The sequence below is a fragment of the Callorhinus ursinus genome, unplaced genomic scaffold, assembly GCF_003265705.2.
Source record: "Callorhinus ursinus isolate GAN/ISIS: 27379988/994484 unplaced genomic scaffold, GSC_fseal_2.0 scaffold18, whole genome shotgun sequence".
Classification (NCBI taxonomy): Eukaryota; Metazoa; Chordata; class Mammalia; order Carnivora; family Otariidae; genus Callorhinus; species Callorhinus ursinus.
The window spans coordinates 12,406,949-12,429,073 of NW_027397080.1; the positions used below are offsets into that span (position 1 = coordinate 12,406,949).

General features: G+C 44.0%; 1 protein-coding gene across 5 annotated transcripts in view; it reads right to left on the reverse strand.

Moving 5' to 3' along the window:
• Positions 1–1,969: 1,969 nt before the first annotated feature.
• Positions 1,970–22,125, reverse strand: part of ZBTB8B (zinc finger and BTB domain containing 8B) — a 29,202-nt gene continuing 9,046 nt past the window's right edge. For 2 of the 5 annotated variants that reach the window (XM_025856958.2, XM_073902996.1), the window contains exons 3-4: positions 13,601–13,779; positions 1,970–10,240 (exon numbers count right to left, since the gene is read on the reverse strand). In XM_025856958.2, the coding sequence (XP_025712743.2) occupies positions 9,923–10,240; positions 13,601–13,779 (497 nt within the window). In that variant the 3' untranslated portion in view covers positions 1,970–9,922. Of the gene's footprint in view, positions 10,241–10,856; positions 10,944–11,599; positions 11,783–13,600; positions 13,780–22,125 lie in introns of those variants that run through there. The other 3 variants (XR_012381312.1, XR_012381311.1, XM_073902997.1) reach the window with 3 other exon arrangements.

The window sequence follows — 22,125 nt, forward strand, 5'->3', positions numbered from 1 at the left end:
AGTGGGATTTGGCCCAACCTCTGTTTTGGATAGTCTTTATTTTTTCTATTATTAAATAAAATTAATGAGTCTTCAAACAGATGGAAAGTGTATTTAGTGTTAGCAGTTCTATATTGTTATGGGGACTCTAAAAAGAATCTATAGGTTTTCTCAAGAGCTGGCAGTAAGCCCAGCCAATCTTAAATAAACCCAGCCTCAACATTTTCAAAATATGTAGAATTATATCAATATATAGCTAAACTGAACCAACTTCCTGTCTTTAAAAGATAAATATTTGACTCTGTTGTTTAAGCAGAAATAATTTCTGAAACAAAAATATGCACATATGTCTTAAAGGTTTATATTAAACATGGAGTGTTGAGACAACAGAAATGAGAACTTAGATCTATATGATATAGGTTATATCCACCAATTTATTACTTTATTCTCTCCTATTTTTAGTCCTTTATATATAAAAAGTAAAAATAGCAAAACAACACACAACCCAGACAACAATAAATCATATAAACAGACTTGGTACAGCCACTTTAACACAAAGACCAACTCAGCTCCAAAAAGCAGAAAGTTTCCCACGCCTTAAAAAAATGTATCAGTTGCTATTGTTTTAATGGTTAGAACCATTTCCAACTTCATCATCTCTCTCTCCGTCTTGTGTGTGTGTGTGTGTGTGTGTGTGTGTGTGTGTGTGTGTGTGTGAGTGATAGCAGTTTTGACAAGTGCCTTTGTGAGAGGAATTAATCCACTTGGAAACTTCCCAGTTTCCAAGTTTTCTATTTTCCTTCTGTTCTTGCAAAGTGTGTGGCCGTAGAGCTCAGGGCTTAGAAAGGTTGTGTCTTTTCTGATTTTTCTGTTGTCTGCCATTAGTTTTGGCTTATATTGCATTCTGTTTTACCCACTCATCAAGGAGTAGGTAGTCTTCCTTCACAGAATCTAAATGTCCTGGCTTGGGATTCCCTGCCCAGAAACTGTCTCATTTAAGGAAGTAATTGGTCCTAACACCATGGGACAGAAAGGTGTGAAAAGATGTTTGATGGAAGCTGCTCTGTTTAGAGCTCTATTTAATAGCTTTCTCTTTCTCTTTCTATCTAATGTCTTATTCATAGAATTCCTCATTAGAATTTCACATAAAATAATGGCACTGGGAAAAATAGTGAAGTAACTTTAAATTATGACGGATTATTAACTCATTTATTTGAGGGGATCAATCCTCAATTCATTTCATTCATTCTAAAAGTGCCTTAACCATTTTAAACTTAGCCATTCCAAAATTCCCAGTTATCTAACATAGGTCAATTTTAAGTTCTCAAGGTACAGAAACTAGTTAAATTGCATTGGTTTCTAAAGACAAAATGAGCAATAAAGAAAAAAAAGACTTTTTCTTGGGGCAGCTGGGTGGCTCAGTTGGTTAAGCGTCTGACTCTTGGTGTCAGCTCATGTCATGATCTGGGAGTCCTGGGATCAAGCCCCTGCATCAGGCTCCACACTTAGCATGGAGTCTGCTTGAGATTCTTTCCCCGTTCCACTCCCTCCCCTTCTGGACCTTCCCCTGCTACGTTCTTTCTCTCTGTCTCTAAAATAAATAAATAAAATCTTAAAAAAAAAAAAAAAAGACTTGTTTCTTACACTTGGACGAGGCTGTTTCTATTATAAACTTGTCGCTAGGGTATCTCAATCTGACTTTATGTAAATCAAAACAAAAATTTAGTTTAAGGAGCACCTGAGTGGCTCAGTTGTTGAGCGTCTGCCTTCAGCTCAGGTCATGATCCCAGGGTCCTGGGATCGAGCCCTGCATCGGGCTCCCTGCTGAGCGGGAAGCCTGCTTCTCCCTCTCCCACTCCCCCTGCTTGTGTTCCCTCTCTCACTGTGTCTCTGTCTGTCAAATAAGTAAATAGAATTTTATTTTATTTTATTTTTTTTAAAGATTTATTCATTTAATTTGAGAGAGTGAGAGACAGAGACAGAGAGAGCACATGAGAGGGGGGAGGGTCAGAGGGAGAAGCAGGCTCCTCGCCAAGCAGGGAGCCCGATGCGGGACTCGATCCCGGGACTCCAGGATCATGACCTGAGCCGAAGGCAGTCGCTTAACCAACTGAGCCACCCAGGCGCCCAAGTAAATAGAATTTTTAAAAAAAAATTTAGTTTGAGGGATGCCTGGGTGGCTCAGTCAGTTAAGCGACCAACTCGATTTCGGCTAAGGTCATGATTTCAGGGTTGTGGGTTTGAGCCCCATGTAGGGCTCTGCACTTGGTGGCAGGTGGTCTCCTTGTCCCTCTCCCTCTGCTCCTCCCCCAGCTCACGTGTGTGCGCTCTTTCTCTCTCTCTCTCTAATAAATAGATGAATAAACACTTCTAAAAAATTTAGTTTGAGGGTGCCTGGGTGGCTCGGTCAGTTAAGCGTCTGCCTTCGGCTCAGGTCATGATCCCAGGGTCCTGGGATCGAGTCCCACATGGGGCTCCCTGCTCAGCAGGGAGTCTGCTTCTCCCTCTCCTTCTACCCCTCCCCCCGGCTTGTGCTTTCTCTCGCTCTCTAGCCCTCACACTCTCAAATAAATAAATAAAATCTTTAAGAAGAATTTTAGTTTGAGTCTATTTCCTATTTAGTCTTAGGTTGATTTAACCAAATTAAAGATGATTTGTATTAATTTTAATCCCAAACTTGATAAATACTTCATTAACAGCTAAGATCACTGCTTCTAAGTATTTTTAGATCATGAAGTGGTTAACTGTTTTACTAATAACTATTTTATATTATCACAGACCTTTAAATAAAATTAGCTTTTGCAGTAAGTTTATTAAAATCCACTGAATCAAGAAATGCCCAAAATACATTTTCACTCACTACCATAATATATTATATGGGCTGCTGATTTAAAATATGTGATTTTGGGGTTTTTGGGGTTTTTTTTTAAGATTTTATTTGACAGAGAGAGAGTACAAGCAGGGGGAACGGCAGAGGGAGAGGGAGAAGCATACTCCCCGTTGAGCAGGGAGACTGATACAGGGCCCGATCCCAGAACTCCGGGATCATGACCTGAACTGAAGGCAGATGCTTAACCAACTGAGCCACCCAGGGGCCCCAAAATATGTGTTTTGTTTCAAATAAGATTGTCCTTGTCAACTTCCCCGACTCATGCCCAATTTATATTTCAAAAATCACTTGAGAGGTTTGCAAAAGGAATTTCAAGATAATGTTATGTATTTTTTATTTTTTTAAAGATTTTATTTATTTATTTGACAGACAGAGACACAGCGAGAGAGGGAACACAAGCAGGGGGAGTGGGAGAGGGAGAAGCAGGCTTCCCGCTGAGCAGGGAGCCCGATGCAGGGCTCGATCCCAGGACCCTGGGATCATGACCTGAGCCGAAGGCAGACGCTTAAGGACTGAGCCACCCAGGCACCCCAATGTTGTGTATTTTTTAATTTTGAAACTTTCTACAAACAAAAATGAATACGTTAAAATTAAATACATGATACATATTAAGTAAGTGGGCAATAAAGATTTTGATTTGCTGTGCGCACACGCGTGTGTGTGTGTTGATGGTGGTTTACATTGTTCAGACATGTGTGGGTATTACAGGCAAAGGAATTAAATTAACTTCCCCATTCTCCACATGTGATTTCCCCCTCCCTGTCTAAGCACTACAAGAATGCAGGCCACGATCACATAAAGCCACATGAGACTAAAACAGCATTTTCCTCTTCCGTGATTTCAGTCTGATGGATACTCAAGGAAACTAATGCTAGCTATGGATGGTCTTTGCTGCCTGCCCCAACATGTTTATTATCAACACTGGCCTGGCAGGAACTGGTTTCTGACCCTACTTAGCTGTGGGGGAACCAGGAACTAGTCATTTCATCTCTGTAAAATAGAGTTGGAGTAGACTATCTCTAAAGTCCCTTCTATTTCTCAAATTACTTGATTGTATGGGTTCTGTTCCCTATCTATCCAGTTTCTGGGGTATTAACTCACTTACATGGCCAGCCAAGACTCAATCCAGAGGCACTGGGGCTCCTCCACATCTGTCACAGTAAAAATACCTTGTTCTATCTTATCACATTGGATCAAGATCATGCAAAGTTATTTGGTGGTGGTGGTGTTTTAATAAGAAAACCATAGCATCTGATGCATTTTTTTCCCTAAAGACTAGGATATTCTGAAATGCTTATAATATTTTTACATCCCTGAATAAAACAGTTCATTTGAACATTGTTAATGTCTAAAGCCACTGTGTTTGGAAAAGGCAGGAAAAGTCAGAAACTATTTAAACTGCTTGTAAATTATATCCCAAGATAGACAGAAGTTCACTAGATGGGAAGGACCACGGTAACAGTCGCTTAGACAAGAGAGCCTTCTTGGAGGCCTTGAGACTGGGCTAGGTGCTCTACCCAAGCATCTCAGAGCACCCTTGTCATCCTTGCCCACTGTCACACCCAAACCTGTGTTGTAGCTGCTTAATTGTTCGTCTCCCTCTTCACTCACTGCAAATTCCTTGAGGGCAGGGATTTTGCTTGTTCCCTGATGTACCCCTAGTGCCTGACACATAGGAAGGACTCCATAAATAATTGCTGGGTAGACAGCTAGCGATATCCACTTACTGATCTTCCAAGAGCAACAGAAGCAGGCAAGAGTAGCACCACGTGATAGCAGTAAGAGGCACGTCTCTACCGAGAGCCTGCGTTCGGTGGCTGGCAGGAGAACATAGGTTCCCATCAGTGTGTGATTTGATGGAATCCCCACAAATTTCCATCCAATAACGTCCTTGTAGTATGTCATATTATACCTGCCTATTATAGGATGGATCCTATTATAGGATAGGATCCTATTATAGGATGGATCCTATTAAAGGATGTATGACATTTTGGTGGGACCGCTTTGACTATTTATCCGATTCTTACACACACCTCAGCAGAATCTGCCCACAGTGTCTTAACCACAAGCAGCTAAACACAAAGAACGAACACTCTTCAAGAGAGGAAGATGAGTTGGTGTTGGCTCTATTTTAGGAGGAAATTCCTCTGGCTACATTTTCTAGGAACGAGGTGGGGTATCTGCTGGGCAATTGCTCAGCATACTGTTTGGTAATGGATTAAGAGAAACTTTTACTCCTTCCACATGAGAATTTGACCTTCGGTTAACTTTCTAGCTCTGTTCCCCCCGGCAACCTAATAAAGAGCAGCATATCAGCTATGTTGTTGGCATCATTACACATGGAAAAAAAGGATCCCTAATTGGTAAACTGCATCCAGACTGGGAGAACTCTAAGTCTACCTGATAGGAAGCCACAGGTACAGTGACCCTTGGAACGGACATATCTCTTGCAGGGACCCTGGAAACTATGTCTACAGCATTGTTATAATGGACAATTGCTCCCATGAGACAAGAGGCTTTTAAGCCTTGTCTGATGTGGGTCTGTCTCCTTGCACGAAAGTTATGACACATGGACAGTTACAGGGACTCTGACAGAAGAGCGACATCTGGTTCTGCCCTCCTGGTGAGCGGCGCTTCCCGTCCTGTATCCAAGTGCCTCTGAGACCGAGGGTGGCAGTTTATGAGTGTGAATATTTCTAAATGCTCAGTTGAGCCTAAGTAGACCACTGTGGTACTGCCTGCTTCGTGTTTTGTTTTGTTTAGATGCTCCACAGGGACGATGAGAGATGTGAAACTGTCTGGCATGGTTTTTTGCTTCCCCCAAAATCATGATCATACCCATCCCTGTCTGCATGACAGACAAACCATCTCCATTACGTGTCACCGAGACATATAGCTCCAATTGACGCCTTCCTTAAAATCCCCAAGCTTGTTCCTACTAAGCCTTCTCCCTCAAGCACATAATCCCATCCTAACCCCCTGGTTTTTAATATGCTACTGACAAATATCCAAAAGTCAAACGATGGATATAAAAATCACTCCCCCAAACCATAGTTGTCAATGAAGAATTGGGGGTAGCTAAATAATCTCCCCGGGGGTCAGAACAGATGCTGGAAGTCCTCCAATTATGAAGGTCCCATATCATCTGATCGCAATGGTGTGAATTAGTGTCACCTTTTAAAACCAGGGGTATGTAAATAAATAAATAAATAAATAAATAAATAAATAAACAAACCAGGGGCATGTTGGAAAACAACCAAACTACTCCTGCCAAACAAAAAACTTTTCATTTCTCTCTACAGAAGCATTCTCTGACGAAAAGAATTCCATTGCCTGCACTAGAATGAAAGGTTTGAGGAGCATAGCAATATTAAGCAGAAATCCTGAACAAAAATCCACGAAAACACTGCCCATCATAAGCAACTGAACAAAGGGCCCTCTTTGGAGCTGGAAGACAGCACAAAACACAAGGCAAGCTACAAGAGACCAAGAGCGACAGGAAGAACCATGGTAAAGTTCAAAAGAGAGTGCAATAGAAACTTCACACCCCAACGCTCTGCCCCTCCCCACCCTGTTAACACTAGATTTTACAGAGGTAATTCTATCGTCAATGCACAAGAGACACACAAGCCAAACTTCTCAGTCCAATGAAGCAGTCTGAACTCAGTTGACCACAGGCCACTCCAGTCTTCCCACTGCCCTCAGAAACAGCACATGCAGCCAACATGTGGCTTTGTTCACAACACCAATGAACGACAATAAAAACCCATCACGTATTCTGAAGCTCCAGAATACTCAATTTCACATTTTGCAGACCACCAGGTAGCGACCACCAAAATATTTACATCAAAATGGCATCTATCTGCCAAATGACTAGAAGTCACGTTGCTCTATGTCATTTCTTAGTCTATTACAGATACAGGCCTTATTTACATTCCTTTCCAACCCTTGCTATGAAAGCATGTCCCCTTCCCCCAAGAGAAACAACTTCCCAGGGATGCCATTTTTAAATTCCATTACAAGTAAGAATTCTGTTCCAGCTCATGCAATGTATCTAATATAAGACAAAGAATCCCTTTGTGAACGTGGATTGAAAGTGCCAGAAAGATGCCAGATGTAAAATGAATCCTTAATGGTCTGTGTTGGGCCCGACGATGAATTTACTTATAAAAATATCACCAACTCCATTAATTAAACCTCAGGCACTGTGCAGTTATAAATATTGACCACCAAATGTGAACATAAATTTAAAACAGAGGACAGTTTACAATCTAATAGTCCAAAGTGATTATTTCCATTAAAAGTGATAGAATTCAGCAATCCAGTTAGTACTAATGTCACCACCCAAACTCAAAACAGCCAACCAGGAAGGCAACAATTGGAGACATTATGGAAAAAAAGAATCATTTAAATATTAAGCTTCATGTTCCATTTTCCTCCCATGATTTTGCTACTTTAAAATGTAATAGAATGACCAGAGCCTAGTAATCATTCTAGGAGTATGAGATCAGAATTTCTAAGTTTCCACATCACAGACCAAATCAGAGCTTGGGCAAGTTGTGAACAATTTGGCCTCAGCTCCCCATTTTACTAATTCCACTATTTTCCAAAACTTGGAAATGAGAGCATAAGGGCCTACTAAATATTATGAAGGTAAAAGGTAACCTAAAATATAACACAAAATTAAGTTCACTCATTAAAGGTCATTTAAAAAAATCTTACTTTAGGGGCGCCTGTGTGGCTCAGTCGTTGAGCGTCTGCCTTCAGCTCAGGTCATGATCCCAGGGTCCTGGGATCGAGCCCCGCATCGGGCTCCCTGCTCCGCGGGAAGCCTGCTTCTCCCTCTCCCACTCGCCCTGCTTGTGTTCCCTCTCTCATTGTGTCTCTGTCAAATAAGTAAATAAAAACTTTAAAAAAAATTTTTTTAAATATCTTACTTTATCTTATGGTCAGGTTTCTCAACCTTGATACACTTGACATTTTGGACTAGATAATTCTTTGTTCTAAGGGGCCGTCCTATGCACTGTAGGATGTTTAGCAGCAACCTATCCAGATGCCGGCAGCACCCTGTCCTGAGTTGTAACAATTGAGACTGTCTCCAGACATTGCCAAATGTCCTCTGGGGGACAAAATCACCCCCAGGTGAAAGTCACCGTCTTACAATGAAATTGCTAATGTAAATTTACTTTGCACCCAGCGATATGATCAGGTCATAGAGTCACTGAGGAGGATCGTTCCTCTACCAGAGAAAGTGGGCAGAGAAGTTGAACTGTGAGGTAGAAAAGTCACATTGAAACACTAGAAATGGGGCACCTGGCTGGCTCAGTCAGTGGAGCATGCGACCCTTGATCTCAGGGTTGTGAGTTCGAGCCCCATGTTGGGTGTGAAGATTACTTAAAAACAAAAAATAAAAAAAAAACACTAGAAATAATTTAAACAGAGCAAAAATATCAAACAAAACTCCTTGCAAAGCACACCTTATACACAACCAGTTAGATTTCCCTTTTGCTAAGATCCCTCCTTGAAAGGAATAGCTAACTAATATTTCCATTTCAGGAATGAAAAGTGTTTCTGGTCCTTGATAATTTCCAGTTTGTTACTCTTGATCTAGAACAATAATTTTCAAACTATCTGTGGCAAAAGACCATTTTAAAATTTCTAACCTACTGCAGGCCAACAGGTGGTCCTACTGTGTGGATTGGTATCAAAGAATTCACAGGCCAGCTGTCTGGGGGTCACAGTTTGAGTAACACTATTCTAGAGTTCTCACTTCTATTGAGGAGTATGGTTTAAACACCTTTTGAACTCCAATGACTAACACTCACAAACCAATTTCTAATGTTTTTTATTGGCTTTTTGTTCAGGAGGCAGAAAGAAAGGGGGTTTTGCCACCTTTTGAAAAGGAAGAAAAAGTGATTTCCTTTAAAGCCCATTTTGGATACTTTAACATAAGACAAAATTATGAAAGTGCCTTAAATATCTTTAATCCCTAATATTTCCTGCTCTTCGGTCTTTTAAAGAAGTATAGCCTCTTCCATTAGAATAACCACATGGCTGCAAAGTGGGTGAAAAGCAGAATGGTTTTTAAAAATCTGTTCTTCTACCAACCTTCTCTTTCCCTCCAGAGGGTATTTTAAAAGGTAAACAATTTAGAAATACAACTTGTTCATATAGGCTTGCACTTTCCCTCCAATTAAAGCTCTATTCATAATCAAAGCAGAAAACTCAGCAGTGGCTATATTTCCACGCTCCACAACAGCGACTCTGGAAAATGGCTGGAAAAGCAGGAGTATTTTGAATTTCGCCCCAATGACTTGTTTTATGATCACAAAACAGGTGATCTGTGTGTGTAGAATTGTCAAATACCAAACCAGACAGGGAAACCGCCCAGACCTGGGCTCACAGGCTCCCTTCCCAGGGCTAACTTAAAGTTTAATACAACTGGGCAAGTCAGAGTACGCCAGGAGCCTCTCAGCTCATTTCCGTGTGTGTGTGCACATAAGTACTCCCAGCCATTAGAGCTGCAGCCTTAGAGTTAGAAAGTACCTTTACAATCATGCAGCTGAACATCCCTGCCTACCTGATGTCATGAAGACTTCACCAGAAAACTAAAATATGGAATCCATTAGGAGAGGCTTGGCAAGAGAGAGACTGGTCTCAAGCTATTCTTGCCCACCTTTACAGAGAAAAAGGCTGACAAGAAAGGAATGTAGATGTGAGACAATGTGAAAACAAGCACGGAGATTTTCTTATCTTTCTCCGAACCAGAGTCTGGGTGCACCACAGGAAGAACGGGGAGCCTTGGGGCCAGCCTTGACTCACTCAGAATTAACTCAGCAAAGCCCTCTGAAACCAAGGGCATTGCACTAAGCAGTCATTAGTCCTTCGACTCACAAGATCCAACCTTCGCTATGTAATCTAACAAAAATGCAAGTAGAGGAATGGTCAAAAAAATGTTCCTCTCGGGGTTCCACAAAATTGGACAAATGGCGGCTTTCGAACGCAGAATGAGCAATAACCGATTCTAAAACCTCTCCCCCACCAAATTTACTGCTACGTAAGTGTCTCTCGATCCAACGAGTAGGGCTGAATTTGCCGTCTGCCATCAGAATCCTCTCCGGCGGGGTCGTTTTCCTCACCAGACTCCACGTAGATTGGCCAGTCATTGTCCGTGTCACTCTTTTCTTGGCTTTCCGACGAAGCCTCCACCAGGCCAAGGTTGACGGGCATCAGCTCGTCCTCCTCGTCATGTGTGTCGGTAACACAGGTGCAGTTGTCACACAACCCGAAGCGCCGCAGGCCCTGGGACAGGTGACTCGTGAAGGTTCTTCTGCAGCCCTTGCAGATGATTGGACGGTTGGATCTGTGCACCTGAAATCACACGCGGACACAGTAAAAAACCCCCAGCCCCCCCCCCTGCCCCCCGCCACAGCCGCCGCCTCACCAAGGTGCTTCCGCCCCAAGGCCATGGGGCAGGTGAGGAACGTGCCGCCTCCCCATGGCCAAGCCTTTTGCCCGGCTATTAATGCCCCTGAAGGCAGTCTTCGCAGAGGCTCTGGGCCAGCTTAGGTCCCCAGATACACATTCTCGCCTATCCTCCTTCCTTTGTTGAATTTTTAAAAAGATTTTATTTGTTTATTTATTTAGAGTGAGCAGGGGGGGCAGAGGTAGAAGAAGAGAGAGAATCTCACGGAGACTCTGTGCTGAGCACAGAATCCCGCTCGGGGCTCAATCCCACAACCCTGAGATCATGACCTGAGCCGAATCAAGAGCCGGTCACTTAACCCACTGAGCCACCCAGGCGCCCCCCCCTTTGTTGAATTTCTAACAAATGGTTAGTAAATTCCCTAGACTATCATAAGCTCCAAGAAGGCAGGGGCCATCCTCATTCATGTTCTCTGTCACATTTGTTACTAAAAAACTATGCCTGGCATAGAAAGGGCCTTCAGGGAACGCTTGAGGATTTTAGCTGTGGCTTTTTATGTACCTGGGATTGTCCAGTTATTAGGGAGGCCGACTTCCTAGATGGTATCTTCTCCGTCCTTACCTCTTTTTCGATAAATGCTTTCCTTACCTATGAGAAGCACTTTGCAAACTAGAAGAACCTGATCTCCTACCCCACGCAGTTCCTCCTTAGGGCAGTAGCCCCAGGGCCCCTCTGCATACGGATCTATCTAATGTGCGCCCTCTTCAGGAGCTCCAGCCCACAGGGGCTCTGTGAACCGAAGCCTCTCCTGTGGAGAGCTCCGGATGCAGGGTGCACACAAGAGACAAATGACAGAGGACAACAGCCAATGACACAACACTCAGCTCACTGGGGCTGCCACTACATCCTGGCCAAATGCCTCCAGGGCATCTCCTAGGCTTTCTACACTAAACCCTTAGCCAACCTGGCTATGTCCATGACCTTTGCAACCTGACAGGGCCTTTGAAAACCACCTCTTCGGGCTGCGGTAGACTGGACATTTTATAACATGGAAAAATAGAGGGAATAAAGATTCTAACCAGTAAACTATCTCCGGGGTACCAGGAACCTACTGCTGCCAAGACAGACTGGAGATACAATTTGGGGGGGAAGAAAAGACAGACAAAAACTTGAGGCTATGAGAAGAGGCCATTCTCAGACAGGGGTGCTGGGGCCAGCCCTGAGAGTGGAGATGGCCAGTAACCTTGTACTTAACTTAAATCTGGATTCTTTCAAAACCACAATTCACATACCACAAAACTCACTTTTGAAAAGCGTACAATTTGGGCGCCTGGGTGGCTCAGTCAGTTAAGTGACTGCCTTCAGCTCGGGTCATGATCCTGGAGTCCTGGGATCGAGTCCCGCCTCCGGCTCCCTGCTCGGTGGGGAGTCCGCTTCTCCCTCTGACCCTCCTCCTTCTCATGCTCTCTGCCTCTCATTCTCTTTCTCTCAAATAAATGAAAAAAATAAAATAAATAAATAAAAGCATACAATGTAGTGGTTTTTAGTATATTCACCAGGTTGTGCAACTATCACCACCATCTACTTCCAGAACATTTTCATCACCCCAGAAAGAAATCAGGTGCCTAATAACAGCCACCCCTCTCCCATTCGCCAGCCTCTTAGCCCCTGGTAACCACTGATCTACTCTATCTCCATGGGTCTGCCCATCTTATGTATTTCTTATCAAGGAAATCATACAAGATGTGGCCTTTTGTGACTGGCTTCTTTCACGTGGTGTAATGCTTTTAAGGTTCATCCACATTGTAGCATTTATCAGAACTGCATTCCATGTTATGGCTGAATAAGGGTCCATGGTATGGATAGGCCACAATTTGTTTATTCATGCATCAGTTGATGGACACTTGGGTTGTTTCCACTTTCTGGCTATAGGAATAATGCTGCAATGAACCTTTGTGTGCAGATGTGTTTTGTGAGAATGTACGTTTTCAGTTCTCTTGGGTATATACTCAGATATAGAATTGCTGGTGTCTATGGTAATTTTATGCTTAACTTTTTGAAGAACCACCAGATTGTTTTCCACAGTGGCTGCACCATTTTATATTCCCACCAGCAGTGTATGAATGTTCTAATTCCTCCACATCCTTGCCAACGCTTCGTTATTACTTGCTTTTTGGTGATGACAATCCTAGTGTGTCTGAAGTGGTATCTCACTGTTGGCTTTGATCTGCATTTTCCTAATGACTAGTGATGTTGAGCATCTTTTCATGTTCTTATTGGACATTGTATATCTTCTTTGGAGAAATGTCTATTCACATCCATAGTTTAATTTGGTTATTTGTCTTTTATTGTTGAACCGAAAGAGTTCTTTGTATATTCTGGTTACTAGATCCTTAGCAGATAAATGATTCACTAGTATTTTCTCCCATTCTGTGGGTTCTCACATTCTTGATAGTGTCCTCTGAAGTCCAAACCATTTTTATGTTTGATTTTCTAAAGACTGATTGCCTTGCTCAAAGATGATCTTAAATACAATGCCTTCCTAAATGGCCTGAACGCCTCTTAGCTGGTGGGAATTAATCACTCACATGGGAGACAGAATCGCAGGGGGAAGCCAGTGGGAGGGGAGGTCCCCTGGGTCTGGAGTCCTCTTTGCTGCCCACAGGGAGCCTTAGAAAGGGTGGCACATGCTTTCCCCACATCCAGGTACTGGGGTTGGGTGGAAGACTAAGGATGCACTTTTCTCACCTCTGGCATCACACCGGTGAGAACAGACCCACAATCCCCTGTCTACACCCCATTGTTCTCTGTCTTATGACAACCATCCCCGACCAGGATCTAAACTTTCTTGAGTTGGGGGCGCCTGGGTGGCTCAGTCAGTTAAGCAGCTGCCTTCAGCTCAGGTCACGATCCCAGGGTTCCCGGATCGAGCCCCGCATCGGGCTCCCTGCTCAGTGGGGAGCCTGCTTCTCTCTCTCTCTCTCTCCCTCTGCAGCTGCCCCTGCTTGTGCTCTCTCATGCTCTCTCTGTCAAATAAATAAAATCTAAAAAAAACCAAACCAAAAAACAAACTTTCTTGAGTCTAAGAAAACTAGTCTCTTACATAAGTTTTAACTTTCTCTAAGTGCCACCAACCCAGCTTTAATTTAGTAGAAACACATGTTTAAAATTCTCTGAAAATACTCCAGTGGACAGAGAAGTAAAAGGCAGGCTGGTTCACCCTTGCATTAGACAAATGTCAGGAGCCCCCTCCCCTCCATCCCCTCTGCCCTCACCACCAGAGATTTTCCAGCCCAGATACTTACACTCAGGGCGTGACTCCGCAGGTGCTCCTGTCGCGTGAACCTCTTGCCACAGGTCTCACAGGGGTAGGGCCGCTCACCTGTGTGCGAGCGGATATGCCGCTTAAGGATGCCCTTCTGTTTGGCAGTGTAAGGACAAAAAGGACACTTGTGGAGCTTGATGGGGACCACCAGCACGTCACCTGGGGAACCAAATGGGTTGTAAGCATCAGGGACAATGGCCACCCTCCGAAAGGTGATCGGGACCTGGGGAATTCTGCCAGTCCGGATCCAGAGGGAGGACATCATCTTTACCACCAGCTAAGAGCAAGACACTACAAATTCCAAGTCTCTGTCTGGCTCCCAATCAGCCAGAGGGTAAAGAGGGCTTCTGATATAAGGCTGCAAGGAATGACATATGGTACCAGCTTTTAAACTTCTCTATGGCTCGCAGTTAGAGACACAGGTTATATTACAACCTCAGAATTCACACGTCTTCAAGGGGATAACTGGAAAAGCTTCCCAAAATAACACTTACTCTGACAGTGTCTATTGTCTCTGATTTCACTTTAAGGCAGTGCTGATGGAGACCCTGTTACAGACTGAATTGCATCCCCCCAAAATTCATACAGTGAAGCCCTAACCTCCAAGGTGACTATTTTTGGAGATAGGGAGGTAAATTAAGGTTAAATGAGGTCATAAGGGTGGAGCCCTAATCTGATAGGACTGGTGTCCTTAGAATCCGAGGGACACCAGAGGTCTCATTCTCTCTCTGTTCATGCACAGACGAAAGGCCATGTGAGGACCAGCAAGAAGGTAGTAGATCGTGAGCCAGGAAGAAAACAACCCTACCAGCATCTTGATCTTGGACTCTGAGCCTCCAGAACTGCGAGAAAACAAATCTCTGTTATTTAAGCCACTCAATCTGGGGTATTTCTGCTGTGGCAGCCTGAACTGATCAACAATGACCTCCTGAATTGACTTCATGACTTCATGACCCTCAAAAGTTTGGAACCCTCTGTGATGATGAATCAGACCCCTGGATCAGGATCTATCCTTTCTATGACAGGAGTGCCTAAGAAGAGCTTCCAGGCATGTGTAGAAGATGTGTACTGCGATGTACACCCTCAGCTGGAATTCATATTAACTCTATAGATCTGAAATCCTCAAACATCCAGGGATTCACTTAAATCTTCTTCCAACTCTTTGTTTTTTTTCCTACCTTGCTTGTACAACCATTAAGGTGACAACACGATTATCCCCCCCATATACAAAAACTGTTCAAGTTTCCTGAGTTACCCTCACTGCAGCACTCCAAGATGTGTCCCCTCTATGTACACCCTTCAGGATTTTATAGACTTTGGTCATCTCACATCATACAGGAAGGCACTAGTGACTCAGGCTTTCCAGGCATTGAAATCTGAGTTCAAGGTCCTGCTCCACCATTTACCAGCCGTATGACTTTGGACATCTCCCTTAACTTTTCTGTGCCTCAATTTGCTCATCTGTAAAATAGGGATGATAACAGTTCCCACCTTAAAGGATTGTGGTAAGAATGAAATGAAGTAATACCTACAGCACAGCACCTCGCACATGGTAAGAGCTCATGAATGTCAGCCATTTTTGTCACCATCACCCTCTCCTTGGTGTTTCTTTATCAATGAAGCAGCCCAGGCTCTGTGGTTTTTCTCAATACTGTAGTAACTCCTTTTCTCTGGGACCTTCCCAGGACACCTACCTGGGCTTTATCTTTTCGGAGGTGCTGCCAAAAGTTTGGCAAGCCGAATCCCAAGTGAGAACCCAACATCATTCCCAACACAACCCAACCCAAGGGTGGAGGTTATTTTCTCTGGTTTCAAGTTCCCAGCCTGATAATGCCTAACATTCTGCATCATCTATAGTGACTTCAAAACCTGTTTCCTACAATAAAGCAGCAGCTCTTGGCTCATCGCTACATACGTATGTTGGATTATTTTGTCACTGAGCGCACTGGGACTGAGATCCAGTCTCTTGCTCACTCCTCTGGTGTTGTGGAATCTTCCTGCCATCTAGCCCCACCAGCCTGGCATTAGACTTTACCTTTTCTCAATTATCTACAAAAACATTAAGTCAAATGGGCCCAGCATTAGTCCCCAGAAAAACCAACTGTTAACTCTATCTCCATCAGAAAACTAAGAATTACCACAACACTTTCCTTCCTCTCTCATGATCTGATCTCACCAATAAAACCATTCATTTGAATGCCTATTAACATGCCAGACACTCTTAATAAGGTCCACCTTTACCAAGACACCCATTTCTTCCCTCAAGAAGTTAAGTCTGGCAGGAAAGAAAGACATGTAAACAAATTCACACAATATAATGTAACACGTGCAAAGTTCAAAGTGATGAAGAAACATAGACAAGAAAGTAATGAATTCACTCTAGGAGTTCAGAGAAGATTTCACAGGAGAAGTGATCTTTGAGCAAGGTTTTAAAGGATGAATAGGAGTTCATCAGGAGTTCAAGACAGAGAAAGGTATCTCAGGGGCGCCTGGGTGGCTCAGTTGGTTGGGCGACTGCCTTCGGCTCAGGTCATGATCCCGGAGTCCCGGGATCGAGTCCCACATCGGGCTCCCTGCTCAGCAGGGAGTCTGCTTCTCCCTCTGACCCTACCCCCTCTCATGCTCTCTCTCTCTCTTTCTCTCTCTCTCTCTCAAATAAATAAATAAAATCTTAAAAAAAAAAAAAAAGAAAGGTATCTCAGAGAAATAACGCATGCTTAGGCACAGAGGTAAATAAGAAAACAGAATATAAAGCAGAGGGGAGGGGGGATGAGAAATGAGGCTGCGGAAGGGCCAAGAACCAGACTGTGAAGGTCACGGTCAATCATTTATTCAACAAATTTATACTGAGCATCTATTAAATGTCGGGCTATGTTCTAGGCCCTGGGGATAGAGCAGTGAACGGAAAAGATAAAAATCCTGCCCTCATGATTCTGACATGTTCAGGAACTTGGACTTTATTCTGTAAGCGGCTAGAATTTTAAGGAGGGGAAGTACATGGGGTCAGATTTGAGTTTTGAAAGATCCCTCAGAAGACGGTACAGGGGAAGGATTTTTCTTTTTAATTTTTTTCAAAGATGTATTTATTTATTTGAGGAAGAAGGAGTGCAGGGCGGGAGGGGCAGAGGGAGAGGGACAGAGAGTCTCATGCAGACTCCACAGGAAAGGCAGAGCCCGTTGTGGGGGTATCTCACGACCCTGAGACCACGACCTGAGCCAAAACCAAGAGTGGGACGCTTAACTGACTGCGCCCTCCAGGAACCTTGTAGGGGAAGGACTGAAGAGAGGCAGTATTAAAGGTGGGAAGTACACGTGAGAGAGGATGAGAAATGTCATGAACTAAAGCAGGGGCCCAGGTGGAGAGGGGATACCCACGTGAGGTAAAATGGACAGCACTTGATGACCACACGTGGGAGGTTAAGAAGGGAAAGAGAAGATTCAAAATGACAGAGATTGTGGGTTAGCTGACCTGATGGATGATGGTGGAATAAACCGAGGTAGGGAACACAGGAGGAAAAGCAGGTACTAGAGGAATGACAGGTTCAGTTTGGATTTTACTATGTTTGGGGCGGCCCAGAGCATCCATGAGGGGCATATCTGGGTTAGATAAATCTGGAACTTAGGCACAGGAGGGAAGAATACAGTTTTAAGAATCTTCAGGAAATTGGAGTGGTTGCTTTAATTAAGGCCTGGCCTTTCCCTGAGCACCCTGCTTCCCTTACCCCATCGCCGTGACGCCTCTGAGTCGGAGGTGAGTAGGATCCCCCTCGTGCTTCACTGTCATCTCCAGACCACTGTCCCTCCCTCCATCCTCAAAAACCTTAAGATCTTTGGAAGCTCACAGCATCGAATGATAGTACAGCTATATCTCATTACAGTCCTCCCGGAGCCCTGAGGTCACCTCCTCATTCTGTGGAGATTTGATCACATTGCCTTCAAATACAACTCCCGGCATAATTCTTGGTGTGAGTACCGCAAATGACCCTTCCAACACCCTGGCCTCTCTGTTCCTTGACCTCCTTTCCTCCAAAGACCTTGTTCTCCACCCCACCTCAGCTATCCCGTCCTAGACCAAGAGCTCTCAACCCCACCTGCATATTAGAATCACCTGGGAAACTTAAAAAAACAAAACAAAACAAAACTGATGTCCAATCTCTATCCCAAGCATCAGAGTTTTAAAACACTCTGCCTAGTGTATAGTTGAGAGGGAGAATCATGGCCCCATACCTAGGTATTTCCAATAACTGCATTTGTTCCACAGCCTACATATCAAGCATCCCACTTCCCAACCACTATCTCGTATCTTTCCAGCTCACCCCCTAAGTGTCCCTTCTCGGTTAGAACCACACCATGGACTATGCCGCCATTTTACTGTCCTTCATCTCCTTGGGGCCTCATGCCTCTCCTTCCCCAGTTTAGTGCCCACAATCCATCACTGAAATCACTCTTTCACATCCATCCTTAACTGCCTGGGTCTTCTCTCTTCCTCTGTGTTCACCTGGCTAAACCTAAATTCTGGTTAAACACAAATCTGTGCCCATTCCATACCTGAAACAAGACAAATTAACATCACTGGTGAAAAATACACCACTGTGTTCTGGTCTCACTTCGAATCCATCTAACCATCACCCTCTGAGCACTAATATCTGCCCAAGAACCCAAAATATGGGGCACCTGGGTGGCTCCGTCAGGGACTCAGTCAGGGACTCCCTCTGCTTGCGCTCTGCCTACTTGTGATTTCTCTCTCTGTGTCAAATAAATAAAATCTAAAAAACAAAAAAACAAAAAAACCCCAGCTATTTCCCTGGCTCACTCTCTCCCACTCTCCTCGGGGACCATTCCATACCCTCCCTCTGCTCAGGTCTCCACCCCCCACTGTCTCCTCCCTTTCCCCTGTCCTTGTTTTGTTTTGTTTTGTTTTTAATTTTATTTATTCATTTGAGAGAGAGAGCGAGCATGAGCAGAGCGGGGAGAGGGAGAGGCAGAGGCAGAGGGAGAAGCAGGCTCCCCCTGAGCAGGGAGCCCGAAGTGGGACTCAGTTCCAGGACCCTGAGATCATGACCTGAGCAGAAGGCAGATGCTTAACCATCTGAGCCACACAGGTGCCCCTATCCTTGCTTCTTTACCTGATGAGAAGCAATCAGAAGAGAACCTCCACATGCTCCCAGCCACCCCCAAGCTCCCCCATGAACACATACAGTCTGCTTCCACTCCTGTTCCCATGAACGAATGTGCTTCCTCACATGCAGAGCCAGACCATCCCCACCACTTGGACAGGGACCCCGTCTGCCCTCGCTCTATCAACTGTCCCTCTCTCTTCTACCCAGTTAGCCTCCTCTCTCCTGGATCATTCCCACCAGTAAACAAACACGCTTTTAGATCCTCCACCTTCATAAAAACCTTGACCTCATATGCCCCTTCAGCTACTGATGCATTTCTCTGTCCCCTTCACAGCAAATATGCTTGAAAGAAGCATCAATACTCACTGTCTTCACCTCTATTTCCCCAGCTCTGTTTCAAGCCCTCTGGTTTCTTGCCTCCCACTTCATCAACACTACTCTTGTCAAGCCCGCCAATGACCTCCCCAAATGATCAGTTCTCACTCTGCCTACATGTAGTCCTGGATATAGTCAATTTCTCCTTTTTCCTGAAACATTTTCTCCTCCTAGTACCCATCACTCTCGATTCTCCTCCTACCTCCCTGCCTGCCCCCTCCTGGTCTCTTTTACTGGGCCCTATTTGCCTAACCTCTACATGCTGGAGTTCCCCAGGGCGCAATGAGTAAATCTCTTACCTTCTCCTTCTACAGCCATAAGTTCATGGGATATATAAATTTCAAATTCCCTGGACCCATTAATGACTCCCAAATGTAGAGCTCAGCTGTGATTTCCCCCCGGAACCCCAAGCATACAGGATGCAACTGCTTAGTGAACATCTCCACCTGAAGATCCAAGAGGCATCACAAACGTAACATGTTTAAGTCAGCTGCTCCAGCTAAAAGCCAGAGGGTCACCCTTAACTTCTCTTTTTCTCATACCACTCATACAAGCCATTAGGAAATCTGGTGGGTTTGACCCTGAGAGGCAGTAGAGTCCTATCCAAGAAAACCACTCTGGAGGTTATGGCATACACTACCCACATGAATGCTTTTAAGATATGTCACTTCAAGAACTCTCGGCTGAGACCCTCTAGTGGTGTCCCTTCTCAGAGGAAGACCCAAAGGTCTTCTCATGGCCTTCAGGGCCCCACCTGGTCTGCCCTCAACCAAACTCTCTAACCTCATCCCCTAGCACTCTGCCACACCCACTCCACTCCAGCCTCAGCAGCATCCTGCTGTTCCTCTAGTTCACTTGCCAACTGTGACCTGCACCTGGGCCTTTGCACCTTGCTCTTCCTTCTGCCCAGAATGTTCTTCTCCCTGATTTACCTTGCAGTTTGCTCTCTTCCTCCCTTGCAGTTTCTGCCCAAAGGTAACTTGTTAGAAAGGCCTTCCTTGTCAACACTAAATAAAATTGCATCTCCTTCACTATCAACCTCTCCCCTGCTTTAATTCTTCTTCATGTTATATACTTACTTATATGTTTATTGTCTGTCTCCCTGATTTGGAATGTCAGCTCCATGAGGACAAGGACTGCCTTTTGTTCACTCCAATGAACAGTGCTTGGCATATAGTAAGTGCTCAATAAATATTTGTTAAATGATTGAATGAATGGAGACATAGATCAATGGAACAGAATAGAGAGCCCAGAAATAAACCCATGCTTATATGGTCTATTAATCCATGAAAAAGGAGGCAAGAATATACAAATGGGAAAAGACAGTCTCTTCAACAAACGATGCTGGGAAAACTGAACAGGTACATGCAGAAAAATGAAACTGGACCACTTTCTAACACCACAAACAAAAACAAACTCAAAATGGATTGAAGAACTAAATGTGAGACCTGAAACCATAAAAATCCTAGAGGAGAACACAGGCAGTAATTTCTCTGACATCGGTCATAGCAACATTTTTCTAGATATGTCTCCTATGGCAGGGAAAACAAAAGCAAAAATTGGGGTGCCTGGGTGGCTCAATTGGTTACGTGACTGCCTTTGGCTCAGGTCATGATCCTGGAGTCCCGGAATCGAGTCCCGCATTGGGCTCCCTGCTCAGCAGGGAGTCTGCTTCTCCCTCTGACCCTCTCATGCTCTCTCTCTCTATCTCATTCTCTCTCTCTCTCAAATAAATAAATAAAATCTTTAAAAAAAACAAAAGCAAAAATAAACTATTGGGACTATATCAAAATAAAAAGCTTTTGTGCAGGGCGCCTGGGTGGCTCAGTCGTTAAGCGTCTGCCTTCTGCTCAGGTCATGATCACAGGGTCCTGGGATCGAGCGCTGCATCGGGTTCTCTGCTTGGCAGGAAGCCTGCTTCTCTCTCTCCCACTCTCCCTGATTGTGTTCCCTCTCTCTCTGTGTCTATCTGTCAAATGAATAAATAAAATATTTTAAAAAAGAAAAAAAAAGATGTCTTAAAAAAAAAGCTTTTGTGCAGTAAAGGAAACCATCAACAAAACAAAATAAAGGCAATCTACTGAATGGGAGAAGGTATTTGCAACTGATAAACCCGATAAGGGGTGAATATTCAAAATATATAAAGAACTTAAACAATTCAACACCATAAAAACAATCTGATTGCAGCGCCTAGGTGGCTCAGTTGGTTAAGTGTCTGCCTTCGGCTCAGGTCATGATCCCAGGGTCTTGGGATCAAGTCCCACATTGGGCTCCTTGCTCAGCAGGGAGTCTGCCTCTCCCCCTCCTTTTACCCTCCCCCCTGCTCATGCTCACTCTCTCTCTTAATAAATAAATAAAATCTAAAAAAAAAAAACAATCTGATTAAAAAATAGGCAGAAGACTTGAATAGACACACTTTTCCAAAGAAGACATACAGAATGGCCAACAGACATATGAAAAGGTGCTTAACATCACTAATCATCAGGAAAATACAAATCAACACTACGATAAGATATCACCTTACACCTGTCAGAATGGCTAGAATCAAAAAGAAATAACAAGTGTTGGCAAGGATGTGAATAAAAAGGAAACCTCATGCACTGTTGGTGGGAATGCCAAGTGGTACAGCCACTGTGGAAAACAGTATAGAGGTCTCTCAAATTCCACTTTGGGGAATTTACCCAAAGAAAACAAAAATACTAATTTGAAAAGATATATGGACCCCTATGTTTATTGCAGCATTATTTATAATAGCTAAGATATGGAAGCAGCCTGTGTCCATTGACAGATGGATAAATAAAGAAGATGTGATGTAAAGTGCGTGTGCGCACACGTGCATGCACACGTGCGCGCGCGCGTGCGCACACACACACACACACAATGAAATATTACTCAGCCATAAAAAAGGATGAGATCTTGTCATTTGCAACAACATGGATGGACCTAGAGGGTATTATGCTAAGTGAAATAAGTCAGACTGAGAAAGACAAATACCATATGATTTCCCTCT